The sequence below is a fragment of the Panulirus ornatus genome, chromosome 18 (genome assembly GCF_036320965.1).
Source record: "Panulirus ornatus isolate Po-2019 chromosome 18, ASM3632096v1, whole genome shotgun sequence".
NCBI classification, from domain to species: Eukaryota; Metazoa; Arthropoda; class Malacostraca; order Decapoda; family Palinuridae; genus Panulirus; species Panulirus ornatus.
Window position 1 is genome coordinate 51,467,362 of NC_092241.1, and position 21,628 is coordinate 51,488,989.

At 41.6% G+C, this 21,628-nt stretch overlaps 1 protein-coding gene across 5 annotated transcripts in view; it reads left to right on the forward strand.

Annotated features, from left to right (window-relative positions):
- Nucleotides 1–21,628, forward strand: part of LOC139755079 (uncharacterized) — a 192,512-nt gene that overhangs the window by 154,977 nt on the left and 15,907 nt on the right. For all 5 annotated transcript variants that reach the window (XR_011714028.1, XR_011714029.1, XM_071673164.1 and 2 more), the window contains exons 10-13: nt 1,932–2,044; nt 12,328–12,565; nt 14,402–14,616; nt 20,806–20,907. Coding sequence is in view for 3 of the 5 variants with exons in the window: in XM_071673164.1 (XP_071529265.1) it covers nt 1,932–2,044; nt 12,328–12,565; nt 14,402–14,616; nt 20,806–20,907 (668 nt within the window). In the remaining 2 variants the exon portion in view is untranslated. The remainder of the gene's footprint in view (nt 1–1,931; nt 2,045–12,327; nt 12,566–14,401; nt 14,617–20,805; nt 20,908–21,628) is intronic.

A 21,628-nucleotide genomic window follows, 5' to 3' on the forward strand; every position in this document is an offset into this window, starting at 1 on the left:
GTTCACACTCAGTCTCTAGCTGTCATGTAATAATGCACTGAAACTACAGCTCCCTTTCCACATCCAGGCCCCACAGAACTTTCCATGGTTTACCCAGACGCTTCACATGCCCGGGTTCAATCCATTGACAGCATGTCGACCCCGGTATACCACATCATTCCAATTCACTCTATTCCTTGCACGCCTTTCACCCTCCTGCATGTTCAGGCCCTGATCACTCAATCTTTTTCACACTTTTTATTACCACACATCTCTCTTACCCTATTATTACTTACTTGATCAAACCACCTCACACCACATATTTTCCTAAAACATCTTATTTCCAGCACATCCACCCTCCTCCGCACAACTCTATCCATAGCCCACGCCTCGCAACCATACAACATTGTTGGAACCACTATTCCTTCAAACATACCCATTTTTGCTTTCCGAGATAATGTTCTCGACTTCCACACATTCTTCAAGGCTCCCAGAATTTTCGCCCCCACCCTATGATTCACTTCCGCTTCCATGGTTCCATCCGCTGCCAAATCCACTCCCATATATCTAAAACACCACTTCCTCCAGTTTTTCTCCATTCATACATTCATACACAGACATATACACATGCACATAATTCATACTGTCTGCCTTTATTCATTCCCATCACCACCCTGCCACACATGAAATAACTACCCCTCCCCCCAAATGTGTGTGAGGTAGCGCTAGGAAAAGACAACAAAAGCCACTTTCGTTCACATTCAGTCTCTAGCTGTCATGTAATAATGCACCGAAACCACAGCTCCCTTTCCACATCCAGGCACCACAGAACTTTCCATGGTTTACCCAAGACACTTCACATGCCCTGGTTCAATCCATTGACAGCACGTCGACCCCGGTATACCACATCATTCCAATTCACTCTATTCCTTGCACGCCTTTCACCCTCCTGCATGTTCAGGCCCTGATCACTCAGAATCTTTTACACTCCATCTTTCCACCTTCAATTTGGTCTCCCACTTCTCGTTCCCTCCAGCTCTGACACATATATCCTCTTGGTCAATCTTTCCTCACTCATTCTCTCCATGCGACCAAACCATTTCAAAACACCCTCTTCTGCTCTCTCAACCACACTCTTTTTATTACCACACATCTCTCTTACCCTGTTATTACTTACTTGATCAAACCACCTCACCCCTCATAATGTCCTCAGACATCTCATTTCCAGCACATCCATCCTCCTCCGCACAACTCTACCTATTTCCCATTTTCTGATCTTTGTTACATTCGCACACATTCAGACATCCTACCTTGAGCCATGGAGGAGGATGAGCTCTCCTGGTTTGTCTCTCTTCTTTTGTTCCATTTTTATAGATTAGAATGCAAGTTGGGGGTTCCCTGCTCCTCTCTCCCTCTCCTCTTAGTTGCCTTCTACGATACACAAGGAATGTGGAGGTAGAACTTTATCACCCCTACTATACGGATAAGGGAAAAATGAAGTGGTAGGAAAAAGTAGTACAAAAAAAGAATATTTTTGAAAACTTTTATTGTGGATTCGAATGTAATTGTGAAATTTATAAAATTTTAGATGTGGCATTAGGTTTGCTTGACAGATTAATAAAACATACAAAGTACGATACAAAATTGAATTTGTGAACAAAGGCACCTAAGCTGCATATGACATGTGGAGGTTGTTTGTCCATGAGTCTTTAAAAGAGTTTTATGCATTTCATGGACTCCTTAATAAGAATGAAGAGTTAATGTTCTAGACAGCTGATGCACTCTCTCTCTACACTATTTCTCCCAGTTTAGTGAGGTAGAATCAGGAACATATAAACAACAGGCTTATGAACACATTCTATGTTGTATATAATGCACATATGTTGTACATAGTAAAGAAATAATGGAGCACTTTCGGTTAGAGTTTTAACCTTTTTTTTCTCAAATTTCAGTGAGCTTATCTCGCAAATCTCGGGAAGAGGAAGATGCTGATAAACCCAAGAAAAGGAAGTGGGGTAATGCTTCATCAAAGAAGTCTGTGGATATTTCATCTGCTTCGTTAAAGGTATTCTGCTTCTTTCTTTGTCATTATTAACTTTGTTTTATAGTGATGAGGTGAATTGGTCAATCACATCATCTCATGCCCAGTGTAGTAAAAGTGGAATTTGGACCTCCACAGTTACATAAGCACTCTTTCATTTTCTGTTTTGCACACTTGAGTTCATTCATCAGTTGAGACTAACATTTCCATTTGCACCGCTCCCACACAACAAAATGCTCATGTTGCATTTGGTCCCGTCATTCCTCTAACATCATCCAAACAGTGGTTAGTGTTTGGGAACCCAGTGGTACCCATCCTTTTTGAGGGGAGTGGCCCAGCACAGCTTCTCTGAAGAACCTGAACCTGTGGTCGATTTCTTATTTTGTTAACCAGTAAGATACATACCAGTCATCCGGTGACAGTCATTGAAGTTCAACAATGCCACTTAACAGAACTGGACAGGTACTGAACTTGTCACTCATGAGCCACATGTCAAGAAATTCATTGCAAATGCACGTTTTAGGGAAATTATTCTGATATTTGTATGTTTTAGGGTGTGGGAGGTGTGATGAAAAAGTTCAAAGATTTTGTTTAGTACAGGTGATGCTGTGGAGGTAGTTTACAACACTGATATGTAAATGTAGGACAATAAACCAAGCTTCGTGTAAAGATGTTAAGACTCGACTTTGGGATAAAGTTAGGAGAAACTGCTTTCAGCTGTTAGAAAGAGGTCAATTTCAATTTCAGGCTTGACTTTAGGTGAGAGGATGTCACATTCTCTTGGCAGGAGTTTTGATACTCAAAGAAGGATATATATGATTTGTAGAATTAGGAAAGCAGTAGGCAGAACAGGAAAAGTGGGTTAGTAGGGAGACACCTTGAGACACATGAAAAGTTTGGAGACTCAAGGTCCTTGAGTTATGCAACAGGTGTGTTGATGTTGGATTAAGCACAAACACCACCTTTGAACCAGAATCATGAGTGTAGGTTATAGTTAGATATGAAAAAGGGACTAGTGAGAACATCGCTAGACAACTGTGTCTCGGACAGAAGCAGGGTATTGGGAGAGGTACTAGACTGATGGTGTTCAACTGAGGATAGGTTACTAGAATGTCCACGAAAGTTGGTATAGTGAATAGAAAAAGAGGAATGTCTGACATAGAGGGAAATGTCATGGGAGTGGCCAGTTCTTCTCCTGCCAGAGCCCTTCCTCTCTAATTGGCATTTTAGTCAGGCAGAAACACGGAGATTCTTAGCACTCCATGATGCCAAGGACTAGGGGCCATGACAATGACATCCTAAAAGACTGCTTAGCACCCTTTTCCTCTTTCTCCAGTCATGGACAACAGTCCACATCAAGGCCAGGCCTTTGTTGATACATAGAGTAATGAAAGGGAAAAAGAAAAGAGAGGAATGTATTTACAAATTTTGGAGGAAGTTAAAAATCCTTCTGTAAAATGTACCAGGTCATAGTTATTGGGAAAGACATGATTGTTCTCATAATGCAGTCATGGTGTGAAAGTTACCCAGGTCACCTGTTATTTTGATGCATCCACTCTGTATACGCTTAGATTTCACATCCATACATTAGGGTGTGGGAGGTGTGATGAAAAAGTTCAAAGATTTTGTTTAGTACAGGTGATGCTGTGGAGGTAGTTTACAACACTGAAACAGGAGTTGTGGGAGTATGTGATAGAGTGTAAGAAAGTAAATTCTCGATTAATATGGGTAAAACTGAAAGTTGATGGAGAGAGGTGGGTGATTATTGGTGCATATGCACCTGGGCATGAGAAGAAAGATCAAGAGAGGCAAGTGTTTTGGGAGCAGCTGAATGAGTGTGTTAGTGGTTTTGATGCACGAGACCGGGTCATAGTGATGGGTGATTTGAATGCAAAGGTGAGTAATGTGGCAGTTGAGGGAATAATTGGTATACATGGGGTGTTCAGTGTTGTAAATGGAAATGGTGAAGAGCTTGTAGATTTATGTGCTGAAAAAGGACTGATGATTGGGAATACCTGGTTTAAAAAGCGAGATATACATAAGTATACTTATGTAAGTAGGAGAGATGGCCAGAGAGCGTTATTGGATTACGTGTTAATTGACAGGCGTGCGAAAGAGAGACTTTTGGATGTTAATGTGCTGAGAGGTGCAACTGGAGGGATGTCTGATCATTATCTTGTGGAGGCTAAGGTGAAGATTTGTATGGGTTTTCAGAAAAGAAGAGTGAATGTTGGGGTGAAGAGGGTGGTGAGAGTAAGTGAGCTTGAGAAGGAGACCTGTGTGAGGAAGTACCAGGAGAGACTGAGTACAGAATGGAAAAAGGTGAGAACAATGGAAGTAAGGGGAGTGGGGGAGGAATGGGATGTATTTAGGGAATCAGTGATGGATTGCGCAAAAGATGCTTGTGGCATGAGAAGAGTGGGAGGTGGGTTGATTAGAAAGGGTAGTGAGTGGTGGGATGAAGAAGTAAGAGTATTAGTGAAAGAGAAGAGAGAGGCATTTGGACGATTTTTGCAGGAAAAAAATGCAATTGAGTGGGAGATGTATAAAAGAAAGAGACAGGAGGTCAAGAGAAAGGTGCAAGAGGTGAAAAAAAGGGCAAATGAGAGTTGGGGTGAGAGAGTATCATTAAATTTTAGGGAGAATAAAAAGATGTTCTGGAAGGAGGTAAATAAAGTGCGTAAGACAAGGGAGCAAATGGGACCTTCGGTGAAGGGCGCAAGTGGGGAGGTGATAACAAATAGTGGTGATGTGAGAAGGAGATGGAGTGAGTATTTTGAAGGTTTGTTGAATGTGTTTGATGATAGAGTGGCAGATATAGGGTGTTTTGGTCGAGGTGGTGTGCAAAGTGAGAGGGTTAGGGAAAATGATTTGGTAAACAGAGAAGAGGTAGTGAAAGCTTTGCGGAAGATGAAAGCCGGCAAGGCAGCAGGTTTGGATGGTATTGCAGTGGAATTTATTAAAAAAGGGGGTGACTGTATTGTTGACTGGTTGGTAAGGTTATTTAATGTATGTATGACTCATGGTGAGGTGCCTGAGGATTGGCGGAATGCGTGCATAGTGCCATTGTACAAAGGCAAAGGGGATAAGAGTGAGTGCTCAAATTACAGAGGTATAAGTTTGTTGAGTATTCCTGGTAAATTATATGGGAGGGTATTGATTGAGAGGGTGAAGGCATGTACAGAACATCAGATTGGGGAAGAGCAGTGTGGTTTCAGAAGTCGTAGAGGATGTGTGGATCAGGTGTTTGCTTTGAAGAATGTATGTGAGAAATACTTAGAAAAGCAAATGGATTTGTATGTAGCATTTATGGATCTGGAGAAGGCATATGATAGAGTTGATAGAGATGCTCTGTGGAAGGTATTAAGAATATATGGTGTGGGAGGAAAGTTGTTAGAAGCAGTGAAAAGTTTTTATCGAGGATGTAAGGCATGTGTACGTGTAGGAAGAGAGGAAAGTGATTGGTTCTCAGTGAATGTAGGTTTGCGGCAGGGGTGTGTGATGTCTCCATGGTTGTTTAATTTGTTTATGGATGGGGTTGTTAGGGAGGTAAATGCAAGAGTTCTGGAAAGAGGGGCAAGTATGAAGTCTGTTGTGGATGAGAGAGCTTGGGAAGTGAGTCAGTTGTTGTTCGCTGATGATACAGCGCTGGTGGCTGATTCATGTGAGAAACTGCAGAAGCTGGTGACTGAGTTTGGAAAAGTGTGTGGAAGAAGAAAGTTAAGAGTAAATGTGAATAAGAGCAAGGTTATTAGGTACAGTAGGGTTGAGGGTCAAGTCAATTGGGAGGTGAGTTTGAATGGAGAAAAACTGGAGGAAGTGAAGTGTTTTAGATATCTGGGAGTGGATCTGGCAGCGGATGGAACCATGGAAGCGGCAGTGGATCATAGGGTGGGGGAGGGGGCGAAAATCCTGGGGGCCTTGAAGAATGTGTGGAAGTCGAGAACATTATCTCGGAAAGCAAAAATGGGTATGTTTGAAGGAATAGTGGTTCCAACAATGTTGTATGGTTGCGAGGCGTGGGCTATGGATAGAGTTGTGCGCAGGAGGATGGATGTGCTGGAAATGAGATGTTTGAGGACAATGTGTGGTGTGAGGTGGTTTGATCGAGTGAGTAACGTAAGGGTAAGAGAGATGTGTGGAAATAAAAAGAGCGTGGTTGAGAGAGCAGAAGAGGGTGTTTTGAAGTGGTTTGGTGCACATGGAGAGGATGAGTGAGGAAAGATTGACCAAGAGGATATATGTGTCGGAGGTGGAGGGAACAAGGAGAAGAGGGAGACCAAATTGGAGGTGGAAAGATGGAGTGAAAAAGATTTTGTGTGATCGGGGCCTGAACATGCAGGAGGGTGAAAGGAGGGCAAGGAATAGAGTGAATTGGAGCGATGTGGTATACCAGGGTTGACGTGCTGTCAGTGGATTGAAGCAGGGCATGTGAAGCGTCTGGGGTGAACCATGGAAAGCTGTGTAGGTATGTATATTTGCGTGTGTGGACGTAGGTATATACATGTGTATGGGGGGGGGTTGGGCCATTTCTTTCGTCTGTTTCCTTGCGCTACCTCGCAAACGCGGGAGACAGCGACAAAGTATAATAATAATATAACATTAGAGTTGGGAGGTGGACTTCCTCAGCAAGCTTTTTGCACACCACATATTTTTCCCATTTAACAAGAGTTCATTACATTTTTTTAGAATTTTAATCCCTCGTATGACTCTGCTTTCAACGACCCTCCCTCTAGCATTGTTACAAAACTTTATTCCTAAATATCCTATTTCTCTATCACCCTGTACCTTCTAATGTATCATACGTATCTTGACATATATCTCATAAATTCCCAACATTCGAACATTAAGTAGAAATAGTTGGTAGGAACATCAAGTAGGAGCCTATGAAGACATGCATTAGCATTGCCATCTGCTAATGGCCTGGAAAGGGTGAGGCACTAAAGGCCAAAAACGTGGCACTGGGGTTCACCAGTTGTGGAGACTGTTGTCATGGCCTTGGGGAGTTCTTGATGACCATATCATTCTGAAAGACTTGCAGCTATGTTCCTTTTTAACGACTTTTTGATACCACATAACCTCACATCAACGTCCTCCAGATTCTAGCTTTAGTATGAAAGTTGCCCTTGTCACTTGCTTTTATTTTTGATGCTTCCTTCCTGTAATCACTACAATTCTACATCCATACATAGTTGGGAGACTTGAGGCAGATTTCCTCAATAAGCTGCTTGTTCACTGTATGCTTCCAAATACTCCCATTCACCTGAGGTTTCAGTGCATCATCATGTTCTTACCTTTGTATGACTCTTTTGTCAGGTTTTTTGTCAGGTTTTCCCCACTACCATTATTATTGAACATGATTCCAAAAGATCTAAACCAGGGATTGGCAATGTCTTGGTATTTGGATGCCACTCTTACCCTCAAGATACTCGGTGCATGATACATCCCCCCAGCTGCCGATATAATATACAATATTATAGTTTTAAAGTGCATTTGTTATAGTTGTTATAGTTCATCAATGTACGGATATTAAATTCATTATATTGGCAATAATAAACTTGTAATTGTATTTGTAGATAATTCGATGCTATAGTCTTTAAAGTTTGATCATCACCGTTACTGTTGCCATAAAAAAAAGTTCGCATATCTTATGTACCCTTCATTTGCCACCTTTAGCTCGCATACCCTTGGTTGTTGACCTTGACTTGATCTGAACTCATCCATACTTTCCAATTCTCCATGGAGGCTCCTATTTCTCAGGGTTATCCCATTTCTTTTAGATACTGATGTTTTATATTTATTTATTTATTTATTTATTTTGCTTTGTCGCTGTCTCCCGCGTTTGCAAGGTAGCGCAAGGAAACAGACGATAGAAATGGCCCAACCCACCCCCATACACATGTATATACATACACGTCCACACACGCAAATATACATACTCATATATCTCAATGTACACATATATATACACACACACAGACACATACATATATACACATGCACACAATTCACACTGTCTGCCTTTATTCATTCCCATCGCCACCTCGCCACACATGGAATAACATCCCCCTCCCCCATCATGTGTGCGAGGTAGCACTAGGAAAAGACAACAAAGGCCCCATTCCTTCACACTCAGTCTCTAGCTGTCATGCAGTAATGCCAGAAACCACAGCTCCCTCTCCACATCCAGGCCCCACAGAACTTTCCATGGTTTACCCCAGACGCTTCACATGCCCTGATTCAATCCATTGACAGCACGTCGACCCTGGTATACCACATCGATCCAATTCACTCATATGGAGAAGGCATATGATAGAGTTGATAGAGATGCTCTGTGGAAGGTATTAAGAATATATGGTGTGGGAGGAAAGTTGTTAGAAGCAGTGAAAAGTTTTTATCGAGGATGTAAGGCATGTGTACGGGTAGGAAGAGAGGAAAGTGATTGGTCCTCAGTGAATGTAGGTTTGCGGCAGGGGTGTGTGATGTCTCCATGGTTGTTTAATTTGTTTATGGATGGGGTTGTTAGGGAGGTAAATGCAAGAGTTTTGGAAAGAGGGGCAAGTATGAAGTCTGTTGGGGATGAGAGAGCTTGGGAAGTGAGTCAGTTGTTGTTCGCTGATGATACAGCGCTGGTGGCTGATTCATGTGAGAAACTGCAGAAGCTGGTGACTGAGTTTGGTAAAGTGTGTGGAAGAAGAAAGTTAAGAGTAAATGTGAATAAGAGCAAGGTTATTAGGTACAGTAGGGTTGAGGGTCAAGTCAATTGGGAGGTGAGTTTGAATGGAGAAAAACTGGAGGAAGTGAAGTGTTTTAGATATCTGGGAGTGGATCTGGCAGCGGATGGAACCATGGAAGCGGAAGTGGATCATAGGGTGGGGGAGGGGGCGAAAATTCTGGGGGCCTTGAAGAATGTTTGGAAGTCGAGAACATTATCTCGGAAAGCAAAAATGGGTATGTTTGAAGGAATAGTGGTTCCAACAATGTTGTATGGTTGCGAGGCGTGGGCTATGGATAGAGTTGTGCACAGGAGGATGGATGTGCTGGAAATGAGATGTTTGAGGACAATGTGTGGTGTGAGGTGGTTTGATCGAGTGAGTAACGTAAGGGTAAGAGAGATGTGTGGAAATAAAAAGAGCATGGTTGAGAGAGCAGAAGAGGGTGTTTTGAAGTGGCTTGGGCACATGGAGAGAATGAGTGAGGAAAGATTGACCAAGAGGATATATGTGTCGGAGGTGGAGGGAACGAGGAGAAGAGGGAGACCAAGTTGGAGGTGGAAAGATGGAGTGAAAAAGATTTTGTGTGATCGGGGCCTGAACATGCAGGAGGGTGAAAGGAGGGCAAGGAATAGAGTGAATTGGATCGATGTGGTATACCGGGGTTGACGTGCTGTCAGTGGATTGAATCAAGGCATGTGAAGCGTCTGGGGTAAACCATGGAAAGCTGTGTAGGTATGTATATTTGCGTGTGTGGACATATGTATATACATGTGTATGGGGGGGGTTGGGCTATTTCTTTCGTCTGTTTCCTTGCGCTACCTCGCAAACGCGGGAGACAGCGACAAAGTATAATAAATAAATAAATAAATATTCATACATGCTGCCTTCATTCAGCAATCTCTCCCTATATCTTTGAGAAGGCCTTCCATTTTTGAGATTTAGCACACAATACAGCAAAATATCACTTCTGTTTTTCCATGGTCATATTGTGCACCACAAATACCCACCTTTGCTCATATTTTGTGTAATGCCCTCTACATGGAAACATTGGACTAACACACTGACTTGCACCCTTGATGTGCTCACCATTATTTGATGCCACTGATTTTCTTCATACTTGTTCTCTGGTTCTTGCGTTAAGTGATGTAACACTAGGAACAGACAAAGAAAAGGCAACATTCACTTGCATCCAGTTGTCATGTGTAATGCACCAAAACCACAGCCTCCTGTCCACAACCAGGGCCTATTGAACTTTCTTTGGTGCACCTCTGATGCTTCACGTGCCTGGGTTCAGTCCATTGACAATATGCTGATCCTGTTGCCACATCGCTCCAGTTAATTCTGTCCTGTGGATGCTTTTCACCCTCCTGCATGTTTGTACCCTGAGCAGTCAAAATTCTATTCACTCCAGCCTTCCATTTCCAGTTAAATCCACCCCTTTTCCATGTTCCCTCCTCATCAGACATATATATTCTTTTTGTTAAGCTCTCCTCTCTCATTCTTTCCATATGTATAGATCAATTTAGTACACTCTCTTCAGCACTTTCAACCAGACAAAGCAGATTCTTCTTATTAACATACCTCTTTCTTTAAAAGAAATAGATTGTTTGAAAACTTGCACATGTAATCATATGAACAGAAACAAAGCTGTTCCCTTGCTGGTCGTCTCCTTTTCAAACTGTTTGAAAAGTGTTTCTTTATGGACACAAGCAAAGTTTATGGACTCAGCGACATCCATCCCCATGTACTGAAAGATTGTGCCTCTGAACTTGCACCTGTGCTTGCTCGTTTGTTCCTTTACTGTTTAAAGGCTAGAACGCTTTAGATCTTTTCTTTCATGGAAGCATCTGCAAGTACGTTCCATCCCTACGAACAATAACTGTTCTAAGTGTATCTACTTATATAATTGATGCCCATGTGCTCTGGGAACTCTCAACTGGGGGGGTGGGGTGTGGCCATGGGAAAAGTCTCCACTTACCTCTGTCCTTACAAACCTCCATGCATACGCCATTCCATTCATTCTTCTCTCATTTCTCTCCCTCCAGTACTCTTCCAATCTATTTCCATCCATTATCTATCATCATGTAGCTTTGACCTCTACTTTTCCCATAGTATTGAATCCTTTGATTCCCATATTCTCAGACATCATGAATCTGTCTTCTCTTTGATCACCAGAGGCAAGATACACTGGTGATATTCTTCCTTATCTTACTAATGTCTGGTCATCATCCCTGAAAGTTATAGGAATCCTGTGTAGTTGCTTTGTCTGTGGCCAATCTGTCTGTGGTTGTTGATGGATCAACCTTTTCTCTTTCAACATCAGTGTCCCTCAAGGTTCTCTCCAGTTGTCTTCTTTCCTCCTTTTTATCAATGATATCCTTTCTTGTACAAACAACTAAAAGCACTCGTATGCTAACGACTCAGCACTGCATTCCTCCACATCCCACTGATCCTTTTTTTCTTTCATCTGTTTATCATCTTGACACAAGTTCCTCAAGAACCTCTAACTTGGATAGAATATATAATGGGGTAGACGAACTCTGGTGCCTCGTAGATCCAGTTTCTGCCTTAATTGAAAATTCCTTACAACTTAATTCGTTCCTTTTATGGATCTATATTTCCACCTTTTGACTTGATGAACATTCTTGGTATTTCTGTAACATCCACACTATCTTTGAAACCCGACATTACAGAATTAGCTAAGTCTCCCTTCAAGAAACTGGGAGTCTGGTTTAGATGTCAAAATTTTTTCCTTTGGAATAGTTCCTCAGTTAACACAAAAGATTGATTGATCCATCCTTGTATGGAGTTCTGTTCTCACATCCTGTGTTGGGTAACTGTAACTCTGCTTCCTTAATTGACAGTTAAATCAGTCTGACTTCAATTCTTCCAGGCTAACTTGAAAAATTGACCCACTTTCCGTGTTCTGCAATGTTGGTTCTCTTTCCATCTTGGATTTTTACTCCCAAGAACTGGATGCTTCTGTTCCCCCACTACTAGCTAAACTATGTAGCACTCGTTTAGCTTTTGCATCCCGTGATTACTGTGAGATTGTTGGCAACTCAAGGATGGGCCGTTTTAACAGTTTCTTTCCCAACACCTTGAAGCTTTGAAACTCTACCCTCTCTTGACATTCCCAGTAACTATGACCTGGCAGTTTTTAAAAGGAAGGTTTTTCACTTCCTCCAGAATTCATAGATACTTTAACTTCTCTCTTTTTCCCCTTTCATTAATCTCTATATATATTTCAATTGAGGCCCAGCCTTGATGTGGACTTTTGTCCATGACGAACCTCTAGTGTAGAAAAAAAAAAATGGTGAGAAATTTATTTAAGATTAGCTAAATTTGTAATTAATGTGCCTTTACTAAACCAGGAATAGCTGTCTCAGTTTATAAGAAAAAGTACAGTATTGGCTTGTATATTTTTTGATGTGCACCTATTCATAAAAAAAATTTTGCTTTACTCTTTTTTATGCATGAAAAGGTTAAAAACAAATTGCACACTGAAAAGGCTAATGTTTTTCATCTTATGAGTGCAAATTTAATTTTCCTTTACTACTTTTTTTATTATAATTAAAGTTTATTTTTCAGACCATAATCCCAGATGTGAAGCCACTATCTGCCTCAGAAGTTCACATGGGTGAAGACTCAGGTCCTGAGTCTGGTGAGGCAAGTGATTTTGAGGGCCCTGAACCTCCACCAACATTGTATCACACAGCTTCCAAGGAAGAAACGGAGGATAGGGCAGAATCCAAGCCAAGACGTGAAGTGAGGGAAGTGTCCCCAATGCCATTGAGGTCAAAGAAACGATCTTCCACACCTGAAGAAAGTAAGCTTTTTCACTTTTTTGACCACACTTAATATGAAATGCATAGGAGGTAAGTTTTTAGTTTTGTATATGTGAAGAAAAAAATTATTGTAAAAAGAAGGGTAATTGGACAATATATTGGTTTATGATATTTAATGTAATATTCTTTCTTTCTTTCATACTATTCGCCATTTCCCGCATTAGCGAGGTTGTGTTAAGAACAGAGGACTGGGCCTTTGAGGGAATATCCTCATCTGGCCCCCTTCTCTGTTCCTTCTATGGGGGGGGAAAAAAAATGGGAGGATTTCCAGCCCCCCGCTCCCTTCCCTTTTAATCGCCTTCTACAACACGCAGGGAATACGTGGGAAGTATTCTCTCTCCCCTATAATATAATCAAATAATCAGTTGTTTGCTGTGAAGAATTTGTGGGATAAATGCTTTGAGAAACAGAGATTCGTATCTGGCATGTATGGATTTTGAGAAAGCACTGGATAGGGTTTTGGAGATCCTTTATGGAAAGTGTGGCGATGCCACTCCCTGGATCAGCGAGGTAGCTTCAGGAAAACGAACAAAAAAGGCCACATTCATTCATGCTCAGCCTCTGTCATGTAATAATGATGTCATATATAATACTAATGATAACGAGGATAATATTGAAACTGACTGATACCCACTTTCCAAAGATTTTTTTTTTTTTTTTTTTTTTTTTTTTTTTCTTCGCTGTCTCCCGCGTTTGCGAGGTAGCACAAGGAAACAGACGAAAGAATTGGCCCAACCCTCCCCCATACACATGTATATACATACGTCCACACACGCAAATATACATACCTACACAGCTTTCCATGGTTTACCCCAAACGCTTCACATGCCCTGATTCAATCCACTGACAGCACGTCAACCCTGGTATACCACATCGATCCAATTCACTCTATTCCTTGCCCTCCTTTCACCCTCCTGCATGTTCAGGCCCCGATCACACAAAATCTTTTTCACTCCATCTTTCCACCTCCAATTTGGTCTCCCACTTCTCCTCGTTCCCTCCACCTCCGACACATATATCCTCTTGGTCAATCTTTCCTCACTCATTCTCTCCATGTGCCCAAACCATTTCAAAACACCCTCTTCTGCTCTCTCAACCACACTCTTTTTATTTCCACACATCTCTCTTACCCTTACGTTACTTACTCGATCAAACCACCTCACACCACACATTGTCCTCAAACATTTCATTTCCAGCACATCCATCCTCCTGCACACAACTCTATCCATAGCCCACGCCTCGCAACCATACAACATTGTTGGAACCACTATCAAACATACCCATTTTTGCTTTCCAAGATAATGTTCTCGACGTCCACACATTCTTCAAGGCTCCCAGAATTTTCGCCCCCTCCCCCACCCTATGATCCACTTCCGCTTCCATGGTTCCATCCGCTGCCAGATCCACTCCCAGATATCTAAAACACTTTACTTCCTCCAGTTTTTCTCCATTCAAACTTACCTCCCAATTGACTTGACCCTCAACCCAACTGTACCTAATAACCTTGCTCTTATTCACATTTACTCTTAACTTTCTTGTTTCACACACTTTACCAAACTCAGTCACCAGCTTCTGCAGTTTCTCACATGAATCAGCCACCAGCCACCAGATATTACTTCTTTTTTGGATGGTATACCACTGGAAGTATAAAGATCAAATTTGAAAGAACACCACACACACACACATTGTTCATAAGTTGCAGTGTACTAAGTGAATGTATGGCTCTGTGATTTGTTTTATTACTTTTTCTGTTTGCTTTTTCCCCCCCAATGTCTGCATAAAACTAGTTTGTCATTGTGTGGTAACTTCTTTTTCAGAACCAGTTCGCAAGATTCACATGTTTGAAGGGCCCATTCCAACCAGCAAGCCAGCTATCCCAGCAGCTCGTAATCCACCATCCAGAGTTGTGTATGTTCAAAATCTAGTGCGTCCATTCACTATTAATCAGCTGCGGGAACTTCTTCAGAGGACGGGAAGGCTGGTTGACAATGGATTTTGGATTGACAACATAAAGTCAAAGTGTCTTGCTATGGTACGTTCATAAAGATGTGTGTTGTGAAGAATCTTTTGAAATTCAAGGCTAACAGTCAATAGGATAATGTTACCTTAAAGGATGCATAGTAAATGATAATTTGGTCTAGAAGCTATTGTGAAGTTGAAATTACTAGAAGATGTAGGCTTCAGAAGAGGTGGCCCGATAAGTGAATGAATTGTTTATGGTTTTGAGATCATTGTGCCAGAGAAAGGATTTTTGATTTCATTGCATAGGTGTTATTCTGTGTGTGGTGGTTGTGTGAATAAAGATAGCTTCCAGACAAATTAGCTTGGCAAGCAAAGTGAAAAATTAAGAATGCCATTGAAAGTTTAAAAAGTTTAAATTCACCTCACCGCACTAGACATAATAAGTGTCCACAAAAAACGTTTCACTTCCCATACTTTTCGAAGGTGATTATGTTTTTTTATTATACTTTGTCGAAAGAAATGGCCCAACCCATCCCCATACACATGTATATACATACGTCCACACACGCAAATATACATACCTACACAGCTTTCCATGGCTTACCCCAGACGCTTCACATGCCTTGATTCAATCCACTGACAGCACGTCAACCCCGGTATACCACATCGCTCCAATTCACTCTATTCCTTGCCCTCCTTTCACCCTCCTGCATGTTCAGGCCCCGATCACACAAAATCTTTTTCACTCCATCTTTCCACCTCCAATTTGGTCTCCTTCTCCTTGTTCCCTCCACCTCCGACACATATATCCTCTTGGTCAATCTTTCCTCACTCATCCTCTCCATGTGCCCAAACCACTTCAAAACACCCTCTTCTGCTCTCTCAACCACACTCTTTTTATTTCCACACATCTCTCTTACCCTTACGTTACTCACTCGATCAAACCACCTCACACCACACATTGTCCTCAAACATCTCATTTCCAGCACATCCATCCTCCTGCGCACAACTCTATCCATAGCCCACGCCTCGCAACCATACAACATTGTTGGAACCACTATTCCTTCATACATACCCATTTTTGCTTTCCGAGATAATGTTCTCGACTTCCACACATTCTTCAAGGCCCCCAGAATTTTCGCCCCCTCCCCCACCCTATGATCCACTTCTGCTTCCATGGTTCCATCTGCTGCCAGATCCACTCCCAGATATCTAAAACACTTCACTTCCTCCAGTTTTTCTCCATTCAAACTCACCTCCCAGTTGACTTGACCCTCAACCCTACTGTACCTAATAACCTTGCTCTTATTCACATTTACTCTTAACTTTCTTCTTCCACACACTTTACCAAACTCAGTCACCAGCTTCTGCAGTTTCTCACATGAATCAGCCACCAGCGCTGTATCATCAGCGAACAACAACTGACTCACTTCCCAAGCTCTCTCATCCCCAACAGACTTCATACTTGCCCCTTTTTCCAAAACTCTTGCATTTACCTCCCTAACAACCCCATCCATAAACAAATTAAACAACCATGGAGACATCACACACCCCTGCCGCAAACCTGCATTCACTGAGAACCAATCACTTTCCTCTCTTCCTACACATACACATGCCTTACATCCTCGATAAAAACTTTTCACTGCTTCTAACAACTTTCCTCCCACACCATATATTCTTAATACCTTCCACAGAGCATCTCTATCAACTCTATCATATGCCTTCTCCAGATCCATAAATGCTACATACAAATCCATTTGCTTTTCTAAGTATTTCTCACATACATTCTTCAAAGCAAACACCTGATCCACACATCCTCTACGACTTCTGAAACCACACTGCTCTTCCCCAATCTGATGCTCTGTACATGCCTTCACCCTCTCAATCAATACCCTCCCATATAATTTACCAGGAATACTCAACAAACTTATACCTCTGTAATTTGAGCACTCACTCTTATCCCCTTTGCCTTTGTACAATGGCACTATGCACTCATTCCGCCAATCCTCAGGCACCTCACCATGAGTCATACATACATTAAATAACCTTACCAACCAGTCAACAGTACAGTCACCCCCTTTTTTAATAAATTCCACTGCAATACCATCCAAACCTGCTGCCTTGCCGGCTTTCATCTTCCGCAAAGCTTTCACTACCTCTTCTCTGTTTACCAAATCATTTTCCCTAACCCTCTCACTTTGCACACCACCTCGACCAAAACACCCTATATCTGCCACTCTATCATCAAACACATTCAACAAACCTTCAAAATACTCACTCCATCTCCTTCTCACATCACCACTACTTGTTATCACCTCCCCATTTGCGCCCTTCACTGAAGTTCCCATTTGCTCCCTTGTCTTACGCACTTTATTTACCCCCTTCCAGAACATCTTTTTATTCTCCCTAAAATTTAATGATACTCTCTCACCCCAACTCTCATTTGCCCTTTTTTTCACCTCTTGCACCTTTCTCTTGACCTCCTGTCTCTTTCTTTTATACATCTCCCACTCAATTGCATTTTTTCCCTGCAAAAATCGTCCAAATGCCTCTCTCTTCTCTTTCACTAATACTCTTACTTCTTCATCCCACCACTCACTACCCTTTCTAATCAACCCACCTCCCACTCTTCTCATGCCACAAGCATCTTTTGCGCAATCCATCACTGATTCCCTAAATACATCCCATTCCTCCCCCACTCCCCTTACTTCCATTGTTCTCACCTTTTTCCATTCTGTACTCAGTCTCTCCTGGTACTTCCTCACACAGGTCTCCTTCTCAAGCTCGCTCACTCTCACCACCCTCTTCACCCCAACATTCTCTCTTCTTTTCTGAAAACCCATACAAATCTTCACCTTAGCCTCCACAAGATAATGATCAGACATCCCTCCAGTTGCACCTCTCAGCACATTAACATCCAAAAGGTGATGTCTTGCATATTATTTTGGCTGTGATTGCCATCTGCAGATATTGGGACATGGAATTGGCAAGGGTTCTGAAGTATTCTAGGTCCATGTTTTTGATACATAGGGTCTTAATCTCCCAATTGAGGCGAGTCTTTAATGAGGTGTTATAGGAAGCAGTTGTCTGATCATGTCTTCTCAGCACCAAGCACACTTGGAAATCTTTTGTGTGTCCCATTTCCTTGCTTCTGGGCAAGAATTCATGCTTTCTTTATCATAGAAAGGTAAGAGCCACCCATCATGAACTACAGGTGGAAGAAAACAGTGCCCAGAAGCAAAATTCCAAAAATGAAGTAGCTGGTTGCAGGAGTAAAGAAATTATTGTTCTTTAAAGATGCCCTGAGGCATACTGAGGCTGATTGCTGGTGTTCACTCCATTAGAAGCACTAGTCTCGGCAACCAGATGTATGACGCCTTCCCCCCAGACAGTGTCATATGATGCATTATTGACCAGCTGTGTGATTTCACCTAGAGAGTCATGTGATGCATTTGCCGACAATAAAACTTATCCTTGCATTGCCTCTGAAAATATATGGTGATGGACATTGCCTTTTGCAGACACTACATTTCCTCAAGTTAGGCTCAGTATGAAGTAAAATGTGAACCTACTCCCATATATAGGTGCTTTTTTACTTTTCCACTGTGCACATTGATTTATTGAGTAGGATGAAAATCTGTCTCACCACCACCACAAAAAACATGCTTCCTGTGCATGAGTCAAAAATACATTCTTATGGCACTCTTATCTAAGACATATCATTAGCCTTAAATGATTCACTCTTGGCATCATTTTTTCATTCATGATAAGTCTGTCTTAAATGTTTTTCAGTCTCTCATTTTGTTTGCTTTATGGTCTTTGTCTTTTTTTTGTGCCTTCACTTATTTATATATTCCTACGAGTCCATGGGAAATGAAACACGATAAGTTCCCATACATGCACATTTACATGTCAACATATAACTACATATACCCATATACATGTACATACACATATGCAGACATAGACTTTTTTTTTTTTTTTTTTTTTTTTTTTTTTTTTTTTTTTGCCACTGTCTCCCGCGTTTGTGAGGTAGCGCAAGGAAACAGACGAAAGAAATGGCCCAACCCACCCCCATACACATGTATATACATACGTCCACACACGCAAATATACATACCTACACAGCTTTCCATGGTTTACCCCAGACACTTCACATGCCCTGATTCAATCCACTGACAGCACGTCAACCCCGGTATACCACATCGATCCAATTCACTCTATTCCTTGCCCTCCTTTCACCCTCCTGCATGTTCAGGCCCCGATCACACAAAATCTTTTTCACTCCATCTTTCCACCTCCAATTTGGTCTCCCACTTCTCCTCGTTCCCTCCACCTCCGACACATATATCCTCTTGGTCAGTCTTTCCTCACTCATTCTCTCCATGTACCCAAACCATTTCAAAACACCCTCTTCTGCTCTCTCAACCACGGTCTTTTTATTTCCACACATCTCTCTTACCCTTACGTTACTTACTCAATCAAACCACCTCACACCACACATTGTCCTCAAACATCTCATTTCCAGCACATCCATCCTCCTGCACACAACTCTATCCATAGCCCACGCCTCACAACCATACAACATTGTTGGAACCACTATTCCTTCAAACATACCCATTTTTGCTTTCCGAGATAATGTTCTCGACTTCCACCCATTTTTCAAGGCTCCCAGGATTTTCGCCCCCTCCCCCACCCTATGATCCACCCTATGATCCACTTCTTTCATTACTTACTCGATCAAACTACCTCACCACATGTCCTCAAAACATTTGATTTCCAACACATCCACCCTCCTCCACACAGCCCTATCTATATTCCATGCCATGCAACCATATGATATTGTTGGAACTACTGTTCCTGTAAACATACTCATTTTTGCTCTCCAAGATAACGTTCCCTCCTTCCATACATTTTTCATTGCTCCCAGAACCTTCGCCCCCTCCCCCACCCTGTGACTCGCTTCTGCTTCCATGGTTCCATTTGCTGCTATGTCCACACTCGGATATCTAAAACACTTCATTTCCTCCAATTTATCTCAATTGAGACTTGCTTCCTAGTTAACTTGACCCTCTATCCCATTGAACCTAATAACCTTGCTCTTATTCACATTTACTCTCAACTTTCCCGTTTTACTTATGTAACACTATATATGATTGACCATTCAGTCATCTGCTGTACAATCTGCATGGTCGTACCATCTTAAGACTCATTCATGTACTTCCCCAGGTATGAAAGAAAGAATGAATATTTTTGCATTTTCATTTTCTGATCTTTCAAAGTATCCCAGGGGGTCATTCAACGCATCATTATTTTTTTATCTTTCAAGGTGACTGTCAGCTTCAACTTTACCAACACAGTTCCTACTGAATTTCAGTCCCAGATTCTAAGACAATTTGATGACTTCGAATTCTTCACCATTCAAACTTATTTTACACTGTAACTCAGAGCTATCTATCCATCTCTCTATATCTCTGATGCCTGTTCCAACTGGCTCACTCAAAGGGGTGGCCCTACAGAGTCTCCATAACTTAAGAACTTTAATGCCTCTCAGGGCAATGTACCATTTTATCAAATTCAAAAGAGCAGTGTACCATTCTATCAATTTCTTTTAATTCAGCTAACAGCACAATATCAACTGCGTATAACTATGGGAATTATTTTTTATTGTGATTTAGCAGAGTACTCATGATTGAACCTTGAATTCATATCATGTATACCCTCTTCATGAAGAAATTGAACTATGAAGATATTCCCACTTTCAAATCATCACCTATTCTTATACATGCTCTACGCTCATTATTACATTTCTTAACAGCATTTTGGAAATCCTCCATGCATGCGATTTAGAATTAGGAGTTTTCTAGGAGCTTTCCCATTATTCTTCCACATGCCTTTTATATCATTTAATTTGAGAGGAAAATAGGTATGATTTTTGTAATAACTTTTTTAACATGATTACAAGATGTGAGCCACCAGTTTGCCTTTCAGTTGTACCTCCTCTTTTATTGAAAGTTTTTTACTCTTCATTATGCTATAGTTAGTGGTTAACTGATGATTTAGGTGGGCTGTTATGTATGTTCTCAGTCTAGCAGTCTTGCATTTGATTCAGTGTACCTATGTTGGATAACTGATGCAGTCTAGATTGTAACCTCTAAGCTGTAATTGGTAGAAGTAGCATTTACTTTTAATAGCCCACTTAGTTTCTTGATCAGCATGTCCTCCCAGTTTTTTTTATAGTCACCTTTTTTATTTTCAGTATGAAACGGAGGACCAAGCCCAAGAGACTCGTGTAGCCCTACATGGTGTCAAATGGCCCGTTTCCAACCCAAAGAACCTGTTCGTTGACTACTCCACTGAGGTATGAGGAAAGTTTTTTTCATATTGGGTTACATTTCATTTACTCTTAATCATATGTTAGTTTTTTTGTTTTTTTTTCATACGATTCGCCATTTCCCGCATTTGCGAGGTAGCATTAAGAACAGAGGACTGGGCCTTAGAGGGAAAATCCTCACCTGGCCCCCTTCTCTGTTATCCCTGGGGATAGGGGAGAAAGAATACTTCCCACGTATTCCCTGCGTGTCGTAGAAGGCGACTAAAAGGGGAGGGAGCGGGTGGCTGGAAATCCTCCCCTCTCGTTTTTTTTTTTAATTTTCCAAAAGAAGGAACATATGTTAGTTATATAGTTATCTTTAGGCTTAAAGAAAAATCTGCTCTTCAAGCAAGATGCAGATCAATCTATAAACTAGACTTTTTCTTTTTCCCTTATGCTAGCTCATAATTTCCCAGATTGGCAACTTAGCACCAGGAACTTACATAGAAATGGCATCATTTGCTCATGCACTCCTTATAGTTTTCATATGTAATGGCCTGAAACCAAAGTGCCCTATCCACACCTAGTTCCACACCTTTGCATATTTCCCCTTCTATATGTATATCCATCTGCTTATGTCTATGATGCCATTGAAGGTGGCTACCTCAAAAATCCCCATAACTGAATTCCAATGGTACTTGGCCTTAAATGCCTCACCCTTAACAGGCCACTGGGGAAGCGCAACGCTAGCATGGTGTTTTCAGAGGCT